Consider the following 22,109-nt stretch of genomic DNA (forward strand, 5'->3'; position numbering starts at 1 on the left):
ATTAAACAAAAACAACTAAAGTGAGTTTGTTTTCGTTAGAAAGTAGCATTGGGGTTGGAGCGATGACCAAACTTTAGTCAGAAGCACACATAACTGGCCCTTCATTTCCTTTATAGAGGAAATGCCAAGAAAAAGAAAAATATGCTTGAACCATAACTAATTCAGAAAACATTGTTTTGCTTAGTAGGAAGCTGGAAGGTTAAGACTAGCGGAGAAAACATTTATTGATTCATTTTCTAGAAATAGCAATGAGGGATTTTAGAGAAATCAATATAATGCATAAAAATCATAACATTTTGTTATTACTACCCTGCACAATTACATATATGTGTTTCTGTGTGTGTGTGTGTGCGTGTGTATGTGTTTGTGTGTGCATGCACACTCAGGCTCACATGCATTTGCCTCTGTGAGTACAGGTGCACCTGAGCCAGCATGTGGCAGAGGATGTCAGAGGACAACCTCAGGTATCACCTTTTTCTTCCACCTTCAGCAAGGCAGTGTGACTTGTTTGCTGCTTCGTACTTAGGCTAGACACGCTGGCTTGTGACCTGACTGTTCTTCCATCTTCTCCTCCTATCTTCTCACAGGACCACTGGGGTAACAGATGCAAGTTACTGCAGCCAACATTTACATGGAGGCTAGGGGACTTATCACAATTGCAACTCAAACCCTTCAGCAACTGGGCCACCTCCTCAGCCGTTAGCTCTGAACATTTACATTGCTTAACCAAGTCTATACTCTTTTATAGTTTGATTATTTTTTTCTTGGTTAAACTGTTTTCTGTTTATGGAAATTTTTGAGACGCACACTCTCCGGTTTGAGAACACGTGCCTGTCGGATGACTGTAGCAGTGTGTGGCTGTTTATGTTGTCAGCTGCAGACTTTATTATTTCAGTCTCCCTCTTGATTAAATGACTTTCCAGCAGTCACCCTCACCTCACTGAACACCAGGAAAGACAGTGTGGGTGTGTGTCCAGTCTGGGTATCTGTGTCAGCAGTCAGAGCTTACCAAATGAGACTGTTGTAGCCAAATTTGACCCTTTGCATTCATTCTTGTTTGGTTTGGTTTGAGTTTTCCAGGAGACCTCTCCGGTGATTTTAGTGGCTAGTCCTGCCAGTTAATTGTAAATGACATCTCAGAATGCAGCAGTCTGAGACGAGGAGTTATCATGCATCACCTTACTATGAAAAAGTAAAATTCCCCAATGTGATCTCAAGTTTTGTGTACCTAAATACGCAGGTCAAGATCTCCCTCTCAATTCTGCGTGTCAGTGTCTCTGGCTGGGCACAGGACATCCCTGGATGTTGGCCCCTGATGATTCCTGATATTTTTCCTATTGAATCACAGCACGGGGAGATGCTACATTTTTTTTTTGTCTGTGTTTGGTCTCATTTTGTCGACCCTAGTAATTGCTAGCGGTAAATATTTCACAACACTTAGTGGAGAACGGGTGTTGCTGTTGCTCTAAGATGTTATGTGGTCTGCATTCTTACTCCATCCTGACGAGATCTTTATGCCATGATAATCCCTATGTTGCAGATAAGGAAAGGCTTTACATTGAGATGAATTGTATAGCTGCAAGGAGATTTGAACTCAGATGCTGGGTGTCTAGGATCCTTAGGACAAACATACCCATGTAGCCCAGTCTGCACAATAAAAGACCCTAAAGTCGAAAGGAAGCAACTCTCTTATTGGAGAAACGTCCGCTGTAATTGATAGGACGCACCTATGACTGATGAGCATCACTTTCTCTAGTGTGGATGTAGGAGGTTGGCCTGGCCCCCTGAGCACAGATGGAGAAGGCTGCAAAAACAGGAGGTGCCTGTGGCTTCTGCAGTTTTATCAAGGTCAAAAAAAAAAAAAAAACCCAAAGGTTTTCTTCATTTTTAACTAGTCTTGGAAAGATGAATGCAACCGCCTCTTAGAGCCTTCTGTTTGCAGGCATTGCGTGGGTATTTTCAACTTAAGCCTAGAGGTTACCTCCTAAATTCACAGGATACATGTAATACAAATTCGTTTCTTAAGCTATGGAATGTTGAGCATTACTGCTCATCACATGGAAACATCTCACGAGTGTGAAGCATACATGAATATTGTCCTAAAGGTCAATTTTATCGACCTTGGGAATGTTCTAGTCATAAGGTGGTTTTTTTCGTTCATTCTGCCCATTTGTAGCATTATGAAGGCAGCCAAGGTAGTTTGAAGAGAAATCAAAGATCAAGAGCTTATGTTATGTTCTATCAAAGCTATTACAGTTTTAAAGATACCACATATTGCTCTGTGCTTTCAGATCATATCAACTTAAACGAATATTCTATGGCTGTCACCATGTACCGTTAAATAGATACTGTTCATTGTGTTTAGTAAGTGGTATTGAAGCTTTTAGTGTGTGTAGTATGAAAGTCAAGCCCAGGGCCTCATATATGCCAAGCAGGTGCTCTACCAATGGGGCAAATCATCCTTTGTTGCATGACAGTATAGTGTGTGGCTAAATACACAGACATTAGACATAAGGGGACCTTTTAAACTGCTGCTAATTGATAGAAAAATATACCATGTCATACTTATTTCTTAAACCAATTCATTTGTGATTTTGAGTAAATTCCCTGACCAGTTTTTCTTATCCTATTACTAAGAATTCATGATATCATGAACTAACATCTTTGTCAGTATAATCGGTTAATTTGTGTAGGTTTTCTTGAAGCACATTGTAAACGTGTGTCATGTTGACAGAGTTTTATGAGAATAAAGTTGGAAATTTGATCATATTTATCACCCTCCAACATAATCACAAAGATGCCTATCATCTGACAACCATGATGCAGTTAGTAAGCCCCATTAGCCATGTTTAACAAATGCTACGGAATATGTTTAACACGTTATCGAATCTCTCTTTTTAGAACATTTTTATGTCTTTATGTCTTGGCTTTATATTTTATACAATTTATAGCCCAACACTATAGTTCAGGAATATGTGACTATATGTAAAATCTAGCTTTCTGGGAAAGCCTGAAAGCCAGTCAGTAAGTCTCTCTCTTTCTCTCTCTGTCTCTGTCTCTCTCTGTGTGTGTGTGTGTGTGTTTGTATGTTGTGCCTTAAACACTTTTCTGAAGTCACAATACACACAGCATAATTTTCTTATTTGCCAATGAACATAGATAGTAGTACTGATTAGCCAACAATTTGGGGATCATTTATTTTTAGTGCCTGTTTTCAAGGTAAGTTCTTTGCCTTTAAGCTTGTTTGATCGTGCAAATGTTTATACAATGGTCAGATTTTTTGAGTTGTAAATACGTCAAGGGTAATGAGAATTTTCAATTACACAACAAACTGCTGGCCTCCAGAGCAAACAGAACCAGTGGGAATTCACTGAAGCTCGAGAAAAACAAATAGCAAAAAGTGTACATACTTAAAAAGTTGAGTTCATTCTTTCTTCCAAGTGCTGCACTGAGCACTTGAGGCAAGTCTGCCTTTGTGACATCCTGTCATCATCTCTTCAGAGAAATGATCCCATTTCCCCTGTGTAGGTTGCGGGAACTGGTTTCATAAGGGTTTTCTCAAGGACATAGCCTTGTCTAGCCCAAATGTGAGCGTAGCAATTACATAATTCAGAACTAATAACCACTACATCTCGCTGCATTTAGAGCTTGGATTCTGCTCCATATTGCTCGATATTGTCAACAACAGGTTGGCTAAAAAGCTTTTAAGGACTAAGTCTGGAAGAGGTGTACTTTAGCAAAATTATAGGCCTGTCGATGAGGTAGTACCTAGCAGAGACAGAAAATACCGAATCTTCTTCGGTAGCCAAGCCAGTTGGTATTACCCTGAAGGATATGCTTACATGTGGATCAGCCCGTCAGGGACCAAATGAAGCAAAAACAGTGTCATTTGTAAGCTGAGTATTGAAGCAGTTATTGATCATGAGATATATATATATATGAATTTTCCCCTGAACGGAGTGCCAATATTCAAGAAAACAAGAGCCAAGTAAACTGTGAAAGGAGTCAGCTGCATTCAGCATAGATCTCGTTGTGTTAAAGACTTACTCAGTGAGGTGGGAAGCATATGTGGGTTAATCAATGCACGACTGATTTGAGAAGCACCCTGTCTGCCAGGGTGGTAAGGAATGGTAAACTCGGCAGAGGGAAAGGACATTTTTCAGGAAAGCTGGAAGCCAAGTGTGTTCCTTCTTCAGGCCACCCTTAATTCTCTGTAGACTTGTCTTTAAGTCACAGTTTATGTAGAGATGTGGTAGAGTTAAGGGCACAGAACTTGGAATAGTGATTGTGCTGGGTGCCCTGGCTTCCTCTCCTTCTTGCCAACGTGAACTTGGTAACTTCGTCTCTTATGTAAGAAAAATAGGAAAATGTGACCTGCTTCATATTCTCATGGTGTGCCAATGTCTGAATATCTAGACTTTATCCAAGATGTTATTGATTATTACTAGATTATTTGGCATTATTGCTATTATTCCTGCCTCCTGTTCTCTTTGTTTCTTAATTTTGTTTTCAATTGGAAACTTGGGGGTGAAATTGAATTATTTTTAGGAGTACAGTTGAACTTTCTGCATATTAAAACAGTTTAGGGCTGGCCCAGCCATTAGTGGAATGTCTTATGAATATGAAAGATAAGAAAATTAATGGAGGCAGCAATTGCTTTCTGTTTTAAAACAAAAGCAAAAAGCCAGATCAAACACAAATGAAAGAAAACTGGTGACCATAGGTTATTTTTTTGAATATTTGATAATTTAAGCCTGTGGAGCATTTATAGAGAAAGGCAGCTTATTTTTGGATGTGGCATTTGAATAGGAATGGTACTGAGGTCGCTTGATGAGGGAGGTAAGGAAGACATTGGCTACTCATGAGGAATACAGAGGGAGTATTACTATGCAAACCATGCACAAGCATTTTACAGATATCCATTTGTTTAATGTTCTCTTCACAAAAAGGCAACTGTAGTTCAGAATGGTTAGACTGTTTGAGATGATACAGTTTTCCTAGGCAGTCTGGATCCCGAGGTGATTGATACTCCTTGCCCTTCACCGAAGTATCTCTGAAAGGCTTGAAGCAGTGTGCATGAATTCATGTAGTTACTAACTGGTGCACTGGATAGCCCAGGGCAGCCCGACCTTTGGCTGTGACAGTAGGGGCAGTTATGAGGAGGTAACGCTGCCATGTGGAGCGGTTGTCCAGCCATTATTGAAATAATATGGACTTGAGTATAACTGAGAAAGCAGGCTAGATGGTTGCCATGGTGATGATGAAGCAAGCCTTGTGGAACGAACTTAAAGTCCTCATGGACTTTTTAGAGTCTGCTAAGTGACTTCCTTCTAGAAATCTGTACAGAACAAGAAATCGCAGTGGAAATCAAACCCTCTAAACCCTTTATTTACTTCAGGCTTCACCCAGTCATTCTTTTTTTAAACAAATTATTATCTTTTGGAATACTTACTTTTTAAAGAGAATGTGTGCAGTTTTTGCTTTGTGTTTGTTTGTGATCCTGTAGTAATCCTGTTTTGGGTATTTCATGGTTGTAGATAGCTGTTCTCAGTAACTTTGACACAATCAATCTTAGCAGATTTTTGTTGGCTCCTGACCTTTCTAGCCTAGCTTTTCCCGCATAAATATAAATCGTGGCCGTGAAATTGTTTACGTCTTTCTGCTTTTGTTGCCAGTGAACAAAAGTGGGCCTGAGACTTTGTGGCTAATTGATGGTGTAGCAAACAGCTCATTCTGTGTTTCCTTATTAATGCTTATTTAATAGCTCTGTCTTTGTTGGGAAAGTTATTTACCAGAAGAGAAAGACAGCAGCTGTATTTTCAAAATGCATCTTCATGGCCTGTAAATCTTCAGCTCTCTGTTTCTGCTTCTGGGACACACTTTTTTCTGTCCCTTGGGCAAGAAACCCTCAGGGTAATTAGTATCGAGTGGTGTGGGAGTTCAGAAGATGTTGGGTGACTGATTATTGTTTTGTTTATCATTTGGTGAAAGTAATAATTGGGTCCCCCTTGGCTGTGTGGGGAGTCACTGTAGCCAATGCCTATGAGGGATTGATTGTTCTAGTAAAACTCGTGCTATGGAGGATTTTGCTTTAACACACACACACACACACACACACACACTCACATCTTAATAAGCTAAACTTCATAAATACATTGGAGTGTTGAAATTCTCTTTGTATTTTAATACAAATTTTAATACTTTGGAAGTTGATATCTCTGTGATGAAAATATAAATTAAATTGTTTCTGTGTTATAGTGAATATCATAAAAATCAACACATACCAATCTAGTTGGAAGAAGCACTATTTTCTGTCAATTTTGTCTTCTCATGGAAATCTTTTAGTTTCACCCTCCCCTGTATTTTGTTTCACACTCATATATGTTTTGTGTGGACAGATTGCGAGACTTTTCCTTTGTCAGTATTTAGAGAATAAGTGTACCCTACATAAAATACATACACCTGAGCAGCTGTAGAGTTGGCTCAGCAGTAAAGAGCACTTGCTGCTCTTGCAGAGGACCCAGGTTTTATTCCTAGTACCTACGTAGCAGCTCACAACCATCTTTAACTCCAGTTCCCAGGGATCTGATGCCCTCGTCTGACCTCCTCAAGCTAAAGGTTAAAAGCTTTATATAACTAGGACATACCTCTTTTTAAATATTCATATTAACTGAAGTTTTACACTTAGTTAGCATGTATGCAAGTGGTGCATGCACACACATGCCAGGGCATCCATGTGGAACTCAGAGGGCAACTGGCAGGAGTCTTTTGTCTTTTTCTACCACGGGGGTCCCAGGGATTGAACTCAAGTTATCAGACACGATGTCAAGATCCTTTAGCCACTGAGCAATCTTGCTGCAGGACATCATTTAGTGTTTATTTTAATGATAGTGTATTAAAGTGCTGTTACCTGCTTGCCTGTCTTTGCATCAGGATACTCCATGTAGTAATGTAGAATAGGCAATCACCACAGCATGTAGCCTGTTTACCGTCAGGGACACCATGGGAATGCCTTGGTGTTCCTTAGGGGCATGGTGAACACAGAAATGTATAGCATGTATACTCAACCAATTCCAGGCTACCAATTCGTTTGATTTGCGTATACTGAAATGGCCTCTCCCTTTCCTGGAGGCTGAGGGGCATGGATTTTGCCCACTGATTGTTGCCCATCTCTAGGCATGGGCTAGTCATGTGGGCCAATGGGGTCTTGAGAAGAACAGCTCCGAAGAAAGAGCCACAGTGCTTCTGTGTGCTGGAGGGGACTCGAGTCAAATCCCAGACAGGAACAGCACACACTGTGATGTCTCCTGCTGTGTTTGTGGGTACCTTACAGTGAAAACATTCAGTGTCTGGTGTTCAGCGTTCACCGTACTCACGTCTACACTCAATCGTGATGATTTCTCCACTCCCATATGTCACGGGAGTTGTGCTGTTCTCCTCATCACGTTGTGTGTGTTAGCGTGACTCTGCATTTCACAGTGAATTCTTCAGTAGACCCTGCTTCTAAGATGAAGACTCTTTCTGATTTGTCACTGGTAGCCTGTCCTGCAGGTACAAAACTGGGGGACAGGAGGCTTTTGTCCTTGAGTTACTTCTATATATTGGGGTGCTGAGAGAGAATTAGTTCATTAATCTTTAGTTAATTTAAAGTAGTAATAAATCCGTATTGATAATAAAAGTTTTATTAACTACGAAATGTTTCTTACTGAAATATTTGAAATGCTTTTTGAAGTTCTAGGAGATGGCATCTTGGGAGCATTTTTGAAGGCACAGGACTGCAGTTATGGTTAATAGATTCATTTTATATTCTACATAGTAGGTGCTAGATTTTACCTATTACCACACCTTTCCATATCCACTCCATATTCATGTGCCCAGCCCTGTCTCTCCTTTTAATTTTGTATCCATCACTCACAGACTGTGTCATCTGCAGTCTGACCTCGCACCCATCCCCCTATATGGTACAGACAGTCCCTTCCTTGGTATGAGTTCCTTCAGAAACATGAACCAAATGAGTTCTCGTTCCTGAGCTATCTTGACTTTTGACTATCATTTCTTAAAGTTACTTTCAGATTTGAACCAAGTCACATTTTGTTTCTATTGATCAAAAACACATTGTTGACTATTGATCAGACATCAAGGCTCTGCTCCAGACACGCAGATTTTATTGTAAATCCTTCTGCTTGATTATTGTTGTTTGCTAAGCAGTGATGAGCTACCGACTCCTCGGCTAATTCCTTTGTTTTATGTATAAATTTTCACATGACATTGTAATTCCAACAATCCGTTTTTACCTTTCCAGGTGTTTTTGTTTGTTTTTTAATGTAGAGGATACACCTGCGTTATGTCTGGGAATGTAGACAGTTACAATTTTACCAAGAAACTTCTCACGTTCTGTCTTCTAGGATAAAAAAGCAAAACAAAACAAAAAAGAATGTATATGAATGAAACAACGGAATACAGTTTAGTGATCTTGTTGAAATATCATAATGTTTAAATCTGTATATGCAGAAAAATGAGTTTGTTGAAGCCCCCTGCATGCTCTGTGTTTCTCACATGGTTGAGAGGTTCTTAGAAATAGCCCAAATACAGTGGATGAGAAAAGACCTAGTCACCTGAGGAAAGCAATGTAAGCATTCCTCCCAGGGAGGTGCCCCCAGGGCCTGTGTTTTCTTGCAAGCTGCTTTAGAGCCTCCTGGGAGAAGGGTTTGCCAAGGCAGGGTAGGAGGGAATCAGGTTCACTTGGGGGATTAACTCTGTGCTTGGCTCTTTGGAGAATACCTGATGATGAGGCAAACTATTTCAATCCTTTCGTCCCTGTGATACATTAAAAAACAACAACAAAAAAGTGTTCTATGAGGTTCTTTTTTTTTTTTTTTCCCCACATACACAAACGTTGTGGCGTCCTTACATCTACTTAGAAATGATGTTATCATTTGGGGACATTTTCAAGAGCTTTTCCAGCAAGAGAAATTTGCTCATTAAAAATTGTGATGTTTGTAGGTGCTTTAATCTTAGGGTTTTGGGCCATACGAAGCATGATGGTGTAGGAAATGTATAGTGTTAGAAGTTAACTGAATGTGAGCATTCTGAGTGGGAACAGATTTTATTTTCATATCATGTTGCAAGAAACGTCTATTTTAATTTCAAAGATTTCTAAAGTTCATATTGCTAGGTATTTAATATTATAATTTCTTATTTTCACCTTGAATGAGGTAGTCTTTCCTCCTGTTTCATGTTTTGAGCTGTTGAGTTGAGGATTTCTGCATGGTAAAGCACGCATTGGGTTAAGTCAAGTTTCAGAATCCCAGGTGAACTTCATTTCTAAGGGGTCATTACTATGCTCAAAGGAGTCACTCTTTTGGGAAATACATTCACCTTGTCTTCAAGTATATTTTCTTGTTTATTTCATGATTTTAATCTCCTCCTGTGACATATTTCTAAAGAAAATAGAGAGGAAAGTTTGAAGCAAAAATATTTTTTTTTTATTTTGTGTGTGTGTGTGTGTGTGTGTGTGCCACAGTGTATGTATACAGGTCAGAGAACAATTTGGAGGACTTACTTCTATCATTCTACCATGTGTGTCCTGGGGATTGTACTTGGGTCTTCTGTCTCGATGGCATTGCCTTTACTTCTTAGCTTGCTCTCTGGTTCCAAAATAAATTAAATTAAAAATTTCTCTCCTTGCATTCATCTCAGTGCAAAGAAATTTTTGCGTTACTTTAAGTTTGCTACTCTAGAAATGAATATCAATACCATTTGCTAGAATAGTCTGTATGTTTTTCACTTAGCACTGAGATCCAGTTTAGCTGGGCTATTTCCTGACATAAATGAATACACATATAAAATGTCTTAAAACTCACTGTAGCATAAGCTCATAAAAACAACTTTGCAATTCTATATTTTATTTTTAGAGAATCAAATTTGGCTTCAGTCCTTACTAAAACTTGTAATATTTCTTCAAAAATTATTAAATTAGAAAACCAAAGCTGGGTGGAGGTGGCACATGCCTTTAATCCCAGCAATTGAGAGGCAGAGGCAGGTGGAGCTCTGTGAGTTCAAGGTCAGCCTTATCTACCAAGTGAGTTCCAGAACAACCAGAACTCTACAGAAAAACTCTGTCAAAAACAAAAGAAAAAGAAAAAAAAAAAAGAAAACTAATACAATATTTTAAAATCAACAGATAAACTCATATTCATATAGAAAATCATTTGTAACCAATTAACTAGCCATATCAAGTCATTGGTCTTGTGTATATAGATTTTAGTAACAATAAAATGTTCATGTTCACTCTTAAGCTTTTCAATAATACTGAAATATTTCAAAACTGCCACAATAGGCCTTTTTCATAAAATAATCCTGTTGAGTCGTTATTACATAGTTATTGTATAAGCCATTTGCCATTGTAATGTAATAAATGGGGTAATAATCAAATGTTAAAGTTCTTTTGAGATAGAACCTCTCCACACTGCAGATAGAGTCAGTGTGGACTGTTGCTTGTTGTGTCGTTAGGACATGGTGTTGAGTGCACACAATACATTTGAAGGATGAGTATTAGACAGAAATAGTCATATTTTAATGAAAATTCCTTTACAATTCAAGGTATAGAGGTATTATTTTGTGTTCTCTTGTCCATTTTCTTTAACTATTCATTTTTGGTGAAATTGTAATTTTTTTCATTTACTATCTGATTTTTAAAAATTGAGTTTTGATTGGCATACAAAGTATAGGTTTCCTAATGACATTTTCATACATTTGTTACCGTTCTATGTTGGTCTTTGCTCCATTTCTTCTCTGCTGGTCCATTTCTACCCTCAAAGAGTTGTTCTATTTCAGGACGTCTCTATTAAAGAATTGCTTGTGAACATTTTGGAGTTGGGGTCAAAATGTACTGTGTATAATGTATAGTTTGTAAGCCAGAGGAGAAAGGAAAATTGCTTGTTTCAGTAAATGCTTTGAGTACCATTGTACCCTTTTATGAAGCTTTAGAGCTTTTGCATAAAGCCCCATTGTGTTGTATGTGCATGCCAACAACCAGGAAAACTGAAGGAGGTCTTTAGATTGCTGGGGAAGTGATCTGGACAGATGTGTGTTGATGGACAATATTTTAAGTCTCAGTGGGTGGTCCTTAGAGGAGCTGGATGAAGAGGGTCTCATTGAGGATGGTTAGGTTAGTGGCAGCAGGGATGAAAACTCCAGGGTGTTAGTAAGTGGAGTTTTTATTTAAATGTCTGTGGAGAACCTTTTCTTTCTAATCTTAAGGAAGACTTAATGTTTAGGCAGGTATACTTTGATTTGACAGACATTCGTATCTCCAGTGGAAGCTGACACTTTCAAACAAGCCAAGAAATCAGAGTCAGCATGAGAGATTCAAGTAGAGCCCTGTTAAGTATGTTCATATAGTTCTCTTTGGGTCTAGCTTTCTCTCCCCGGTCATGGTTTGTTTATCTTTGTAAACATATAACTCCATGCACAGATAAACTGAGATTGTTTAAAGCTCTATGTAAGTAAGTCAAGCCATATCACTCAGCATGAGAACCCAAAACATAGCCGGAAGTCCCAAGAACCTCCCTTGTTGTCATGTCCCTTCCCTCTTTGTTCTGATTAGGATCGGGTTTCACGTCCTGATGGTGTGTGGCCCACAGCAGGGCTGCTTTTATGTACACTAACTGACACTTTGTATTTTCAAATAGAGAAACTTACCAAGGCTCACTCTATTATTACCTTAAAATAGTTCGTTTTAGTCTAGATTCGTCTAAAAACCAGGTCACTATTTATTACACCTTTTCTTCAAGAAGAGGGCCCTTTGGAATTCTCATTACCTGCTTTCTTTTTGTCTCTTCATTTTTTCCTTAGCCCTGCTTCCTAACAGGTTTTCCATGCCTCCAACCAAAGCTACTGTGCGCCCCAGCGTCAGCTCCACAGTCTGTGTCAGACAGTTCAGCTTGTTTATTGCTCCTTTCCCCCAGCCTCCTCACTGACTGGCCTCTTAGGTAATGCCTACCTATTTCATACATTCCTGTGACTGGTTAGATCGTTAATCTAATTTTGTCATCAGAAGCAAGGGAACCCAACTCAACATATATATTTACTTTGGAAGTTGTGTTGCCCCAAGGGTATAATTTATAACCAGGCTCAAAGATTAAACAAAGTTTAAAGAATAAGTACAAATACAGTGTCTGGTTTACATGGTTCCTTAAGAATGTCCTGTTTGCAAAGGACATCGTAAGGTTGTTTACAGGATGCATGGCCCAGGATAGGGTGAAAAAGAGTTGCTGATTAAGGTTAGCCTCAAAGGTCACAAACCTTTCTGCCCACGTGAGTTCAGTTCATCTGTTGTTTTCTTACTGTCTGTGTCTGAGTTAGCTCTCGGAAAAGGGGAAGCTGGCTCTGAGAGCAACTTGACTTTGTCAGTTGCATTGGATTGATGACTGAGCAAGTAGGAAATGTGAACTGCCCTGCCCATGTCCCCTTGGAGAGCCCCGTCTTTCTGTTCTGCCAGCCTTTGATTGGAACAGAGGTTGGTGACTTACACAAATGCCCATACGATTCGAGTGCCAATCTAAGGAGGTCAGGCCAGAATGTGTTTTAAGTTGTGTGGGACATGTGATAGCCTTAAGCTGTTTTCTTAACGTGCACTGACCTAAGTGTCTTTGACAGCCCTTTTGCAGAGTCACCACGACATGAATTATGGGACAAGGGCTCTTGGTGTGCGTGTTCTGGTTTTAGAGAGGGATGAGACAAACGTGTTTGGACTTGCAATGACATTTCACCTGCTCTCCTTGATCCGCTGCTGTGGTGTCTGTTGGCAGCAGGGGTGGGGAGACAAAGGGAGCTGGCATTCTATATGTTTTAGCTGATGGTGTAGACGAGTGGATCTCAGGCTGGTCTTCACGCTGATATTGCTAGGGATTCTCTTATGAAAAATAGTGCCTCTGCTGGGCTGTCAGCTAGCTGAGAGCTCTGCATGGGATTCATGATCCTGAAAAGGAGGCAGAGAAAGAAGAAACATATACAAGAGGAATGTGTATGAATGCCTGTTCAGTGCGTGTGCATGTGGTAGTCGTATATGTGATTTTAAATATTCTAGTATCTGCACTTTTAAAACGTAAGAAGTAGAGAGGATGGATTTTAGCACTGTATTATATTTATGTTATGAAATAAACATTTTAATATTAAATAAATTAAATACTAATGAGATATTACATACATGAGCATGTGCGTGCGCACGTGCGCACACACACACATACACACACTGCTATGTTATCCCAGCCAGGATGGACTGCCTCCCTTTGTAATTGTAAGTAGAAATAATAAAACCTTCCTCCCTTAAATTGCTCTGCCAAGGTGTGTTATCATAGTGATGGGGAAGTAGCTAAGTCACAGGCCCACAAAGATGCACTGTATCTTCGAAATACAGTAGATTTCCAGCATGTCTTGGTCCCACTCTCCAAACACCTATGACTCTCAGTACCTTGGTAAGCTGTGCCCATCTCAAGGTCAAGAGACTGTTGTAGGAATCAGAATGCCTGATGACAGCACTGGTTTGACCGCTGGAGAGCCTTTTGATGTTGGGTATCCTCATCCCATGTTTGTATTTTACTCTAGTCTGGTCCAACATTAGTTAGTGGGTCAGTGTTGAATGAACACTTTCTGGTTTGCTTAACAGAGCCCTTAATGAAAGGTCACCAGTTAGCTTGGAGCTAGAGCTTGTGCAACAACTAAAGATAAGTGATTTCCTATGTTCTATACATAAAGAAAGCAGAGCAGAAGCCCTGGGGGGTTGTGTTATTATTTGTGTGTTTGCGTGTGAGCCTGCTTGTCTCTACGTGCGTCATTTTCATGCACCACCTTCAAGAGGAGGGGAGTCAGATCCTCTGGAGCTGAAGTTTCAGGCAGTCGTGTGCTGCTCGATGTCCTTTCTGAGAACTGAACTGTGCTCTGGGGGAGCAGCATGTGCCCTCAGCTGCTGAGCCAGTCGGGTCTCCCGCGCGTCCTCAGCATTTTGCTGTGAAAGTGGAAGAGCAAACAAGCTTGCTGGGTTTCGACTCTTTCTCCTTTGGGGATTTGTAGTGTTTGGGTTTTCAGGGTTAAAAAACAAGTCACTTGGCAGAATATTTCTCTGAAATCCATGATTTTTTCTTGTCACCATTTTATGAACTTTTCTCCTTAGCGTACAGCTGAGCCCTGGTGGAATCAACAAATGAAAAAGAAACTATTAGATCTTGGCCATTGGAGATGGACCTACCAGGCCCGCTCCATCTGTGATACAAGAACATGACCCTAGTTCACCAAAATGACCTTAAAGTAGTTTTATCTTAGTAACGATAGAATTGCGCCATCCTTCATCCCACGTTGTACCTAGTGTTTGTCATGTTACCAATCTGAAGATATGATGAAGTTAGAGAAAGCTGGATGTTCCTTTTTCTCTCTAGGACGTTTCTAAGAAGCATTATAAAATTATTCCGCATTTAAGGCAATTATAAGAAAATTTTCTCAGAAAGAACAAGCTCAAATCACAGCTTGTTGATAAGTTTTAGTAGCGCCGAGACACCCCACTTCTCCAGGTCCAGCCCGTATCAAAGAAAGCAATTGACTGCAATACTCAAAGTAAAGGAAAGAGGGAGAACAAGTTTATTATGCTAAACACAGCCGCTTTCACAATGAGCAATGAGTTAATGGGAAAAAATATTTTCCAGGCACATGGGATTCTCTGGTCCAAATAGCTTTTGCTCAACATTTGGCACAGGGCTGTATGTAGGGCTCTAGGTGAAGAGAGAAAGCAAATAAATGTGACCTTTGTGGGTCTGGTATTTTTTTTTTTTCTGTAAAGCTAAAAGGTGCACAAATATTAGTCCACTCTTATTTTTGTGCTGGAAAACTCCTGCCTGGCCTTCAGCATCCCTGTGTATCGTGATTGGCATCATGGCAGCCCAGCTTGCCTCCCACAGGCCTTGCCATCTGTCTGACCTGCTGAGAGGCCAGGCCACATTAGTGTTCCTCTCAGCCAATGGGAAACGCGGTCTGCTATTGGCTGTGTTCCTCTCCCCTCCTCCCGTTGATACAGTTTGTTTGGACACAGCACCTAAACCTCAGAACAGGTGGCTTTACTTCAGTCTAGCCCAGTGGCTAATGACAGTGGTGCCCAAGCAGGGTAACCTGAGTTCAATCCCTGGAACCCACTTATGGGAGGAAGGAGAGATCCCACTCCCCAAAGCTATTATCCTCTGACCTCTAGGAGTTTGTGAGCACACACTCTCTTTTGCGTGCGCACACGTGCGCGTGCACACACACCCCCAAATAAAATGGGAAAAGCTTACAATGAAGTGTGGAAAACTCTGTTGTTTCGCTAATCTTGGCCATGGAGAGAGGAGAGCCCAGCTCTGAGAGAACGTCAGATCCCAAAGAGGGCTCTGTCCTAGGTTTTCTTCCCTTGTGTCTCAGCACCTTAGATGCTGTGCATCTTTCTGCTTGAATCCTTTGCTCTACATTAGTTTAATGAGGTCATCACTTTCATCCACCTGACAGGCACCCCCCTTCCCTCCTGTGTGTCTGTCTGTCTGTCTGACAGCTTCGCAGAACCACTTCAACCTTCACAGTTGCCTAACTCGCGCCTTGGGGAATGATATTTATTTTAAAAGCCAGCTCTTGCCCTTACGCCAAGGACCTTTTTGAAGTCTCCCCTTCTACACCCTTCTATTTAACAGATGTCCCCTTGACTTATGACTCAGCAACTTTGAGGAACATCCAGTAAGATATCTGTGAACTTCAAAAGATACAGAAAGTCTCAGGTTATAAAAGATAGTTGTTGCCGCGTGTCATGCCACATCTCTTTAACATTCGGGAGACAGAGGCAGCCAGATCTCTGTATGTTCAAGACTGGCATGGCTACATAGTGAGATGCTGTCTCATAAAAAATGTGGCTGTTGAAATGTCTCTGTGCTTTGTCTATCCCTGGATGTGTGCACATATTTGAGTGCCCACGTAGCGCAGAGTTCAGCCTCTGTGTCGTTCCTTAGGAACTGGCCACCTTGTCATTTCACCTAGGAATTCCCTCACTGGGACCTGGGGCTCACTGATTTCAGTTCACTGCCAGTCTGACTGGCAGCTCAGTGGATCTGATGGATCCCACCATGAAGGAGTGCCTGCCTTCTGTTGGTGCTCCTGAGCTAGCTCAGGCTTCTTCCAGGCCGTGCTCGACCTATCTCCCAAGGCCTCTACATTTTCCTAACAAACATCTAGTCAAGAAGTACTGGCGATGGCCAGGAACCAAATGGCAAGAGAACTTCTAAGCTCCATGACCTAGTATCCTCCTTTCCTCTTCCTGAAGGAATGATTATGCTTTAGCATTCAGATTTGTCTATTATAGAACAGCCCAATATAGCCCTTAGAATATAAAACATTATTTTGTCACAGAAAAACTGATTATCTACAAGAAACATCTCTTGTCTCAGAATTTCAGTTTTGAAACCGTGATCTACTGATGGTTTTTTAATGAGTATGTGCTGTCTTCAGTACTTTTTGGGAAGCAGTGTAGTTTAATTATTAACTTGAGTATCGTGGCATCAGACTGCCTAGGTTTAAAGGAGGTGAGTTTACACACAAATCAGAAGGTGATTATCTCGGGCAAAGTGCTTAATACTCTTGAACCTCAGGTCTCTCCCACACATTAATGTTCTGGGGACTCAATGAGTTGATACATAAACACATGGACTTATGCTTTATGAGTCTCACAGTTTTCTCTTTGAGTCTGATTTTATTAACTACGCTGTGCCTGGTGTAAAATAACAGCACTGTGGCTGTGAGGTGCCATACTTACTATTTGCTTTAGTTATTATAACACTCTGCAGATGCATATAATCCCACTGTACAGGTGAGGGAACTGAAGCCAGAGGAGGTTATTTAACCTTCCCAAGGTCAGAGGGCTAAGATTTCAGAGCTAAAGCTTATTATATCCATGTTCACCGGGCTGGGACCAAAAGCCTCTTTCCTGCTCACCCACGGAGTCTGTCTGACTCTTCATTACCTCAGCATTGTCTAATGGGTGTAACGGTTGGTCTGTGAGGAAAGCCATGGCTGTGTCCACAGGGAAAAGTTCATTTCCTGTTTGTTTTTTTTTTTTTTAAGTGTTTACAATTTCATCCTGGTAACAAGCTTAGGCTGTTAGATTGACACATTTCTAGCATGTGTCTACATAAGCCTTGCTTCTTCTTTGAGGAAGTATTGTGTAGTAGGAGAATGGGTTTCTTCTTTGTTTGTTTTTCTTGAAATCAATGTTTTTGTTGAGAGAATGGTCTTAATGAAGATGCCCTTAGGAACCTGGCATAGTGGCGATGGCCCAGGCAGGTTCTACTGCTGATGCTTCTGACTTGTTCAATGAGTGAGTTCTTATGTAAAACAGACAAATAGTGAGCTTTTAAAGCAGCTCGTGGCCTGTTTATCAGAATTCATGACATCATCCCTGACAGTGGATCTTTGAACATCCTGGCACCTCTAGGACTTGGTGAACACGCTGTGGAAAAGGGATCCTGGGGTAGGTGTTCAGCAGATGTTAGCTTTAGGACTTGGTGAATGCGCAGTGGCAGAGTGAACCTGTGGTAGGTGTTAGCTCTAGGACTCGGTGAACATGTGGTGGCAGAGGGAGCCTGGGGCAGGTGTTCAGCAGATGTTAACTCTAGGACAGGTGTTCAGCATATGTTAGTTCTAGGGCAGGTGTTCAGCAGATGTTAGCTCGTGGGCAGGTGTTCAGCATATGGTAGTTCTAGGGCAGGTTTTCAGCAGATGTTAGCTCGTGGGCAGGTGTTCAGCATATGTTAGTTCTAGGGCAGGTGTTCAGCAGATGTTAACTCTAGGACAGGTGTTCAGCATATGTTAGTTCTAGGGCAGGTTTTCAGCAGATGTTAACTCTAGGACAGGTGTTCAGCAGATGTTAGCTCTTGGGCAGGTGTTCAGCAGATGTTAGCTCGTGGGCAGGTGTTCGGCAGATCGGAGTAGCTGTGAGAGAAATGCTCACTGTACAGATGCACAATGGGTAGATGGAAGAGGGACTGGGTTTTTGTTTCTTTTATCTAAGCAATCATAATATTTGCCTTCATGGTGTTTTTCTGGTTTTTTTTTGACACCATCTTCCCCTTTAAAAACTGTGTCTATGTATTATGTGTGTTCATATTTATATCTGTGTGTGCAGTGTACGTGTGTATGCATATGTGTACACATACTAGTGTGAGCCAAGGGGCAGTCTCAGAGGTCTTCTGTCCCCCTCCCCCTTACTTTTTTGAGAGATACTGTCACTCACTGAGCCTAGAGCTTGCCCCTTTGTCTAGATTGGCTGGCCTTTGAGGTCCAGCAAGCTGCCTTTCTTTCCTGCCTCCTCCTGCAGAGTTCCAGATGAATGAGCAGACCTGGCTTTTCTGTGGGTGCTGGGGATTCCTAGTTTAGGTCCTGCTGCTTACACTGCATTGCTCTGCCCATTGTGCTACCTCACTAGTTCCTTCCTCGTCCTTTGTAATGTTGCCTTAGTACTCTTTTGTTTAATGCGTGTGTGTATGTGTAAGTGTGTGCGTGTGTGAGCATGTGCATATATGTGCACGAGACCAGAGGTCAGACCCTGGTGTTGTTCCTCAGTAGGCTGTCAGTCTAGCATGTTGAGAGTTAGTCTCTCACCAGGACCCGGGACACACAGGTTAGGCTGCCCAGTCATCTCCGAACCCTAGAATCTACCTGTCTCTGCCTCCCCAGGGCTGGACTTTCAAGCACACATCACCATTGTTCATGGCGTCTTAGAAATGGGTACTGGAAGTTGAGCTCAGGTCTTCAAGTTTGTGAGGCAGATGTGTGATGGGCTGAGTTGTAGACATAATCTCAAACACAAATTTTACCTTCCTGTTCAAGCTTCAGTGCATTTTGCATCTTTTGCTTTGAAGCTTCTGTTCTGCCCTGTAATGGTGGGGGATAATAGTTAATAGTCGGAGTTGGGCTCAGCGAAGACACTTCAGTGGCAATAGACAAACTTGTTGAGTTGTCTTATCCTTCCCATTGGCCCTAGCAGAGCAGAGCCATCTTTGCTGGGGTGGATTCCAAGCGGATGTTTAGGATCCGTTTTTATTTATGGAATCGGTGATTGCCTAACAGGAAGTTTTCTCCTTAAAGATTAAAGAAAATCAATCAGGATCTTTCCTATGTAAACAATAGTACTGACGGAGAAGAACCATATGCCGTTTTCCATGGCCACTAATTATTTCTAGAATCAAAGGAAGAAGGCATTCTTTAATTCTTGCTTGAGTTTTAATTCGAGAATGCATTAAATATAGCACTAGCTGGTTAGTGATGGAGTAGTTATTTGGTGGGCATCTGCCTGCTGTGGGCGTGCTTTGGTTAATGTAACCTTTCAACTTTGCCCCTTTCAGCTGTTCCGTTTCCGCCAAGTCACCGGCTGACAGCGAAGGAAGTGTTTGATAATGATGGGAAGCCGCGTGTGGATATCTTAAAAGCACATCTCATGAAGGAGGGCAGGCTGGAAGAAAGTGTCGCCTTGAGAATAATCACAGAGGGTGCTTCGATTCTTCGACAGGAAAAGAACTTGCTGGATATTGATGCCCCAGTCACAGGTAAGACCCTGGCATGGAAGCCACTCTGCACCAAGCCCTGTAGAGAACAGTAAATCAAGATCCTACCCACCAGTGAGCCTTCAGGTGCCTTACACTTCATCTGGGCTTCCTTAGGGGATTAAAGATTTGTCTGTGCATAGAAACATTTTTATAATCACTGATTGTCTGCAAAATTGAGTTACTGTGATTTCAGAAGTGATGTAAATATAGCTAATTGACAGTGTTTTGTCAGCAGAAACCCTACCACAAGGGAAGGTTAGACAGAGTGTCCCCAGTCTCCCACAGGGGTGGCAGCCATATCCAAGTGAAATGGAGTGAAAGGTGCCCGGGAACCTGCTAGAATGGAGGTTCTCAGGCTCTTTCCTACAACTGTTGAATCAGCATCCCTGGGTTCAGACCCAGCATTCCATGTTTTGTTTAAGTCCTCTGAGTGCTATGAGAAGCACTGCTTAGACCAAGGAGGCCAAGGTGGTCCCCTTCTTATGGTGTTTGTGCCTGGGGCTTACTTCCTGAATGTGTCAATTCTGTCGCTCTTCTTAGAAAGATGTGTATTTTGCTGTAAGTATGCTGCTCTTATGTCATAAGAATTAAATCTTACAAACAGAGCATCTAACACCTAGATGATTTAATCTGTTGTGTATATGCTGAGAGTGCAGGCTTTGACTTTCAGTGAAGCTAAGAATGTTTATTTTTTAAAAAAATATTTTTAACTTGTCAAGGGAAAACATTTCAGTGCAAAATATTTGAAAGGAAGACATTGAAAGTGTTTCATATACCCTCATGTTTTTCATCTTCCGAATGCTCATATGCTTTTGCTATTGTTCTTGAAGAACATATTTGCATGTGGCTCTTAGTAGAGCAATGTGTTTCCTTGCTTATCAGAATTGACCTTTGCCAATTGAAAAGGTCTCCTTGAGGACCCCTAGTCCAAAGAAATGGACATTATCCACAGTTGGTTTTCGGTTAGCAGTTTCAGTGATGATCCTGTACAGTTACACAGCAGGAAGCATTTGTCCTATTGGTATTAGCCCTGTATTGGGCCATTGTCACTCAATCAAGCCATCAACCTACTGTGTGCACATCAGAGTAAACCTTGGTTTCCATATTATCAGATAGAGTCCTGTGTTATCTCTTCCTATTTAGCAAAAGACATGATGGTGCTGGGCTTTCTCCAGTGCTGAAACCCTAAAAATAAAATGAAATAAAATTAGTATTTAAAGGCTGGATAAGAGTTTCCAGCAGCAGAAGCATCTCAGAGCTTGATTACAATTGTCTCCTGTACATTAATGACAATGTGTGTGCATTCGCTAATATCTTCATGATTACATTTATTTGTCAACAATAAGAATAAATGACATGATATTTTATTAGGTTTACCTTTCCTTCCTTTCCCATGATAATGTCCAGCTTCCAGTGAAGATTTTGTGTTAAATTCACTAGTGAGCTCAGTAGGTGTTGATGGAGGTGATAATTACAGCTCGAAGGGAACATAAAATAAGTGTTTAGGGGAATGTGTTTTCTGGCATGGTTCAGCCATCGTTGTTTGATTAGCTTGGCCTGGAAGAAAGCACAGATTGCCTAAAAACTGGGTTCCTGAGGTTTTATCTGTGAGACCTAATCCTGTATATAGTCTAAGGACCTTCACTCCTTGATTCCACGAAGAACACACCTGGCCTCTCTAGAGAGATTCCAGGTGACATTGTAGCAGTTTTCAGAACACAGATATGAAGATGTATGGAAATTAAGAATCAGTTACCTATAACTTTAGGTCAGGGAGAAAAAGATTTGTAGTCAGTACAGAAGTGCGGCAGGATATAGTTTTTCTTAGGGCGCTGTTTATATTTTGTGATGAAGGCAGATCTTGTAGAACCTCTAGCAGGTATCGTTGGAGAGGTCTCTACTCCTTTTTGCTCCAAATGCAAAGATAAAATAATAGTGGCAAAGAGGGTGGGCAAAAAGGATTTATTATAGCATTTAGGTAAAGGGGAGAAACATTTTTATGTTTAATTCACTAGAAAGCCAATGACTTTGTCTGCCTAAGCTGCTATACAACAATTTCCGAAGGCAAGTCTTTTATACGCAACAGAAGTCAATTTCTCACAATACAAATGCCTGAGAAGTTCAAGATCATGGCGTTGACAGATTTAATGTCCCCTGGTTAGGGCCTGTTCCGTGGTTCACAGACAATGGCTTCGCCTGTGTCCTTACATGGGAGAAGGAAGTGGCCTCAGTCTGTAGACACTGATTTTATTTCCAGTGACTGTAGAGCCCCTTTCATGCACCCTCCCCGAGTCTCTGCTATTGCGTATTAGATTTCAACCCAGGAATCTGGGGGAGACCTAAGTGTTCAGACCACAGCAGCCACAGTAAGGAACAAACTCCAACACACAACTTTCTGAACAACAGCTTAAACATGGGCGAATTTGGAAAAGAAAAGCAGGGCATGCTGTTCAAGAAAATGCTGACGCTTTGCTTCATGCTTCGGAATAAAAGTGAAATAGC

General features: G+C 41.1%; 1 protein-coding gene across 2 annotated transcripts in view; it reads left to right on the forward strand.

Moving 5' to 3' along the window:
• Nucleotides 1-22,109, forward strand: part of Ppp3ca (protein phosphatase 3 catalytic subunit alpha) — a 275,304-nt gene that overhangs the window by 113,208 nt on the left and 139,987 nt on the right. For both annotated transcript variants that reach the window (XM_057793038.1, XM_057793039.1), the window contains exon 2: nt 19,407-19,607. In XM_057793038.1, coding sequence (XP_057649021.1) covers nt 19,407-19,607 — 201 coding nt within the window. The remainder of the gene's footprint in view (nt 1-19,406; nt 19,608-22,109) is intronic.

This window comes from Chionomys nivalis, chromosome 18 (genome assembly GCF_950005125.1).
Source record: "Chionomys nivalis chromosome 18, mChiNiv1.1, whole genome shotgun sequence".
NCBI lineage: Eukaryota > Metazoa > Chordata > Mammalia > Rodentia > Cricetidae > Chionomys > Chionomys nivalis.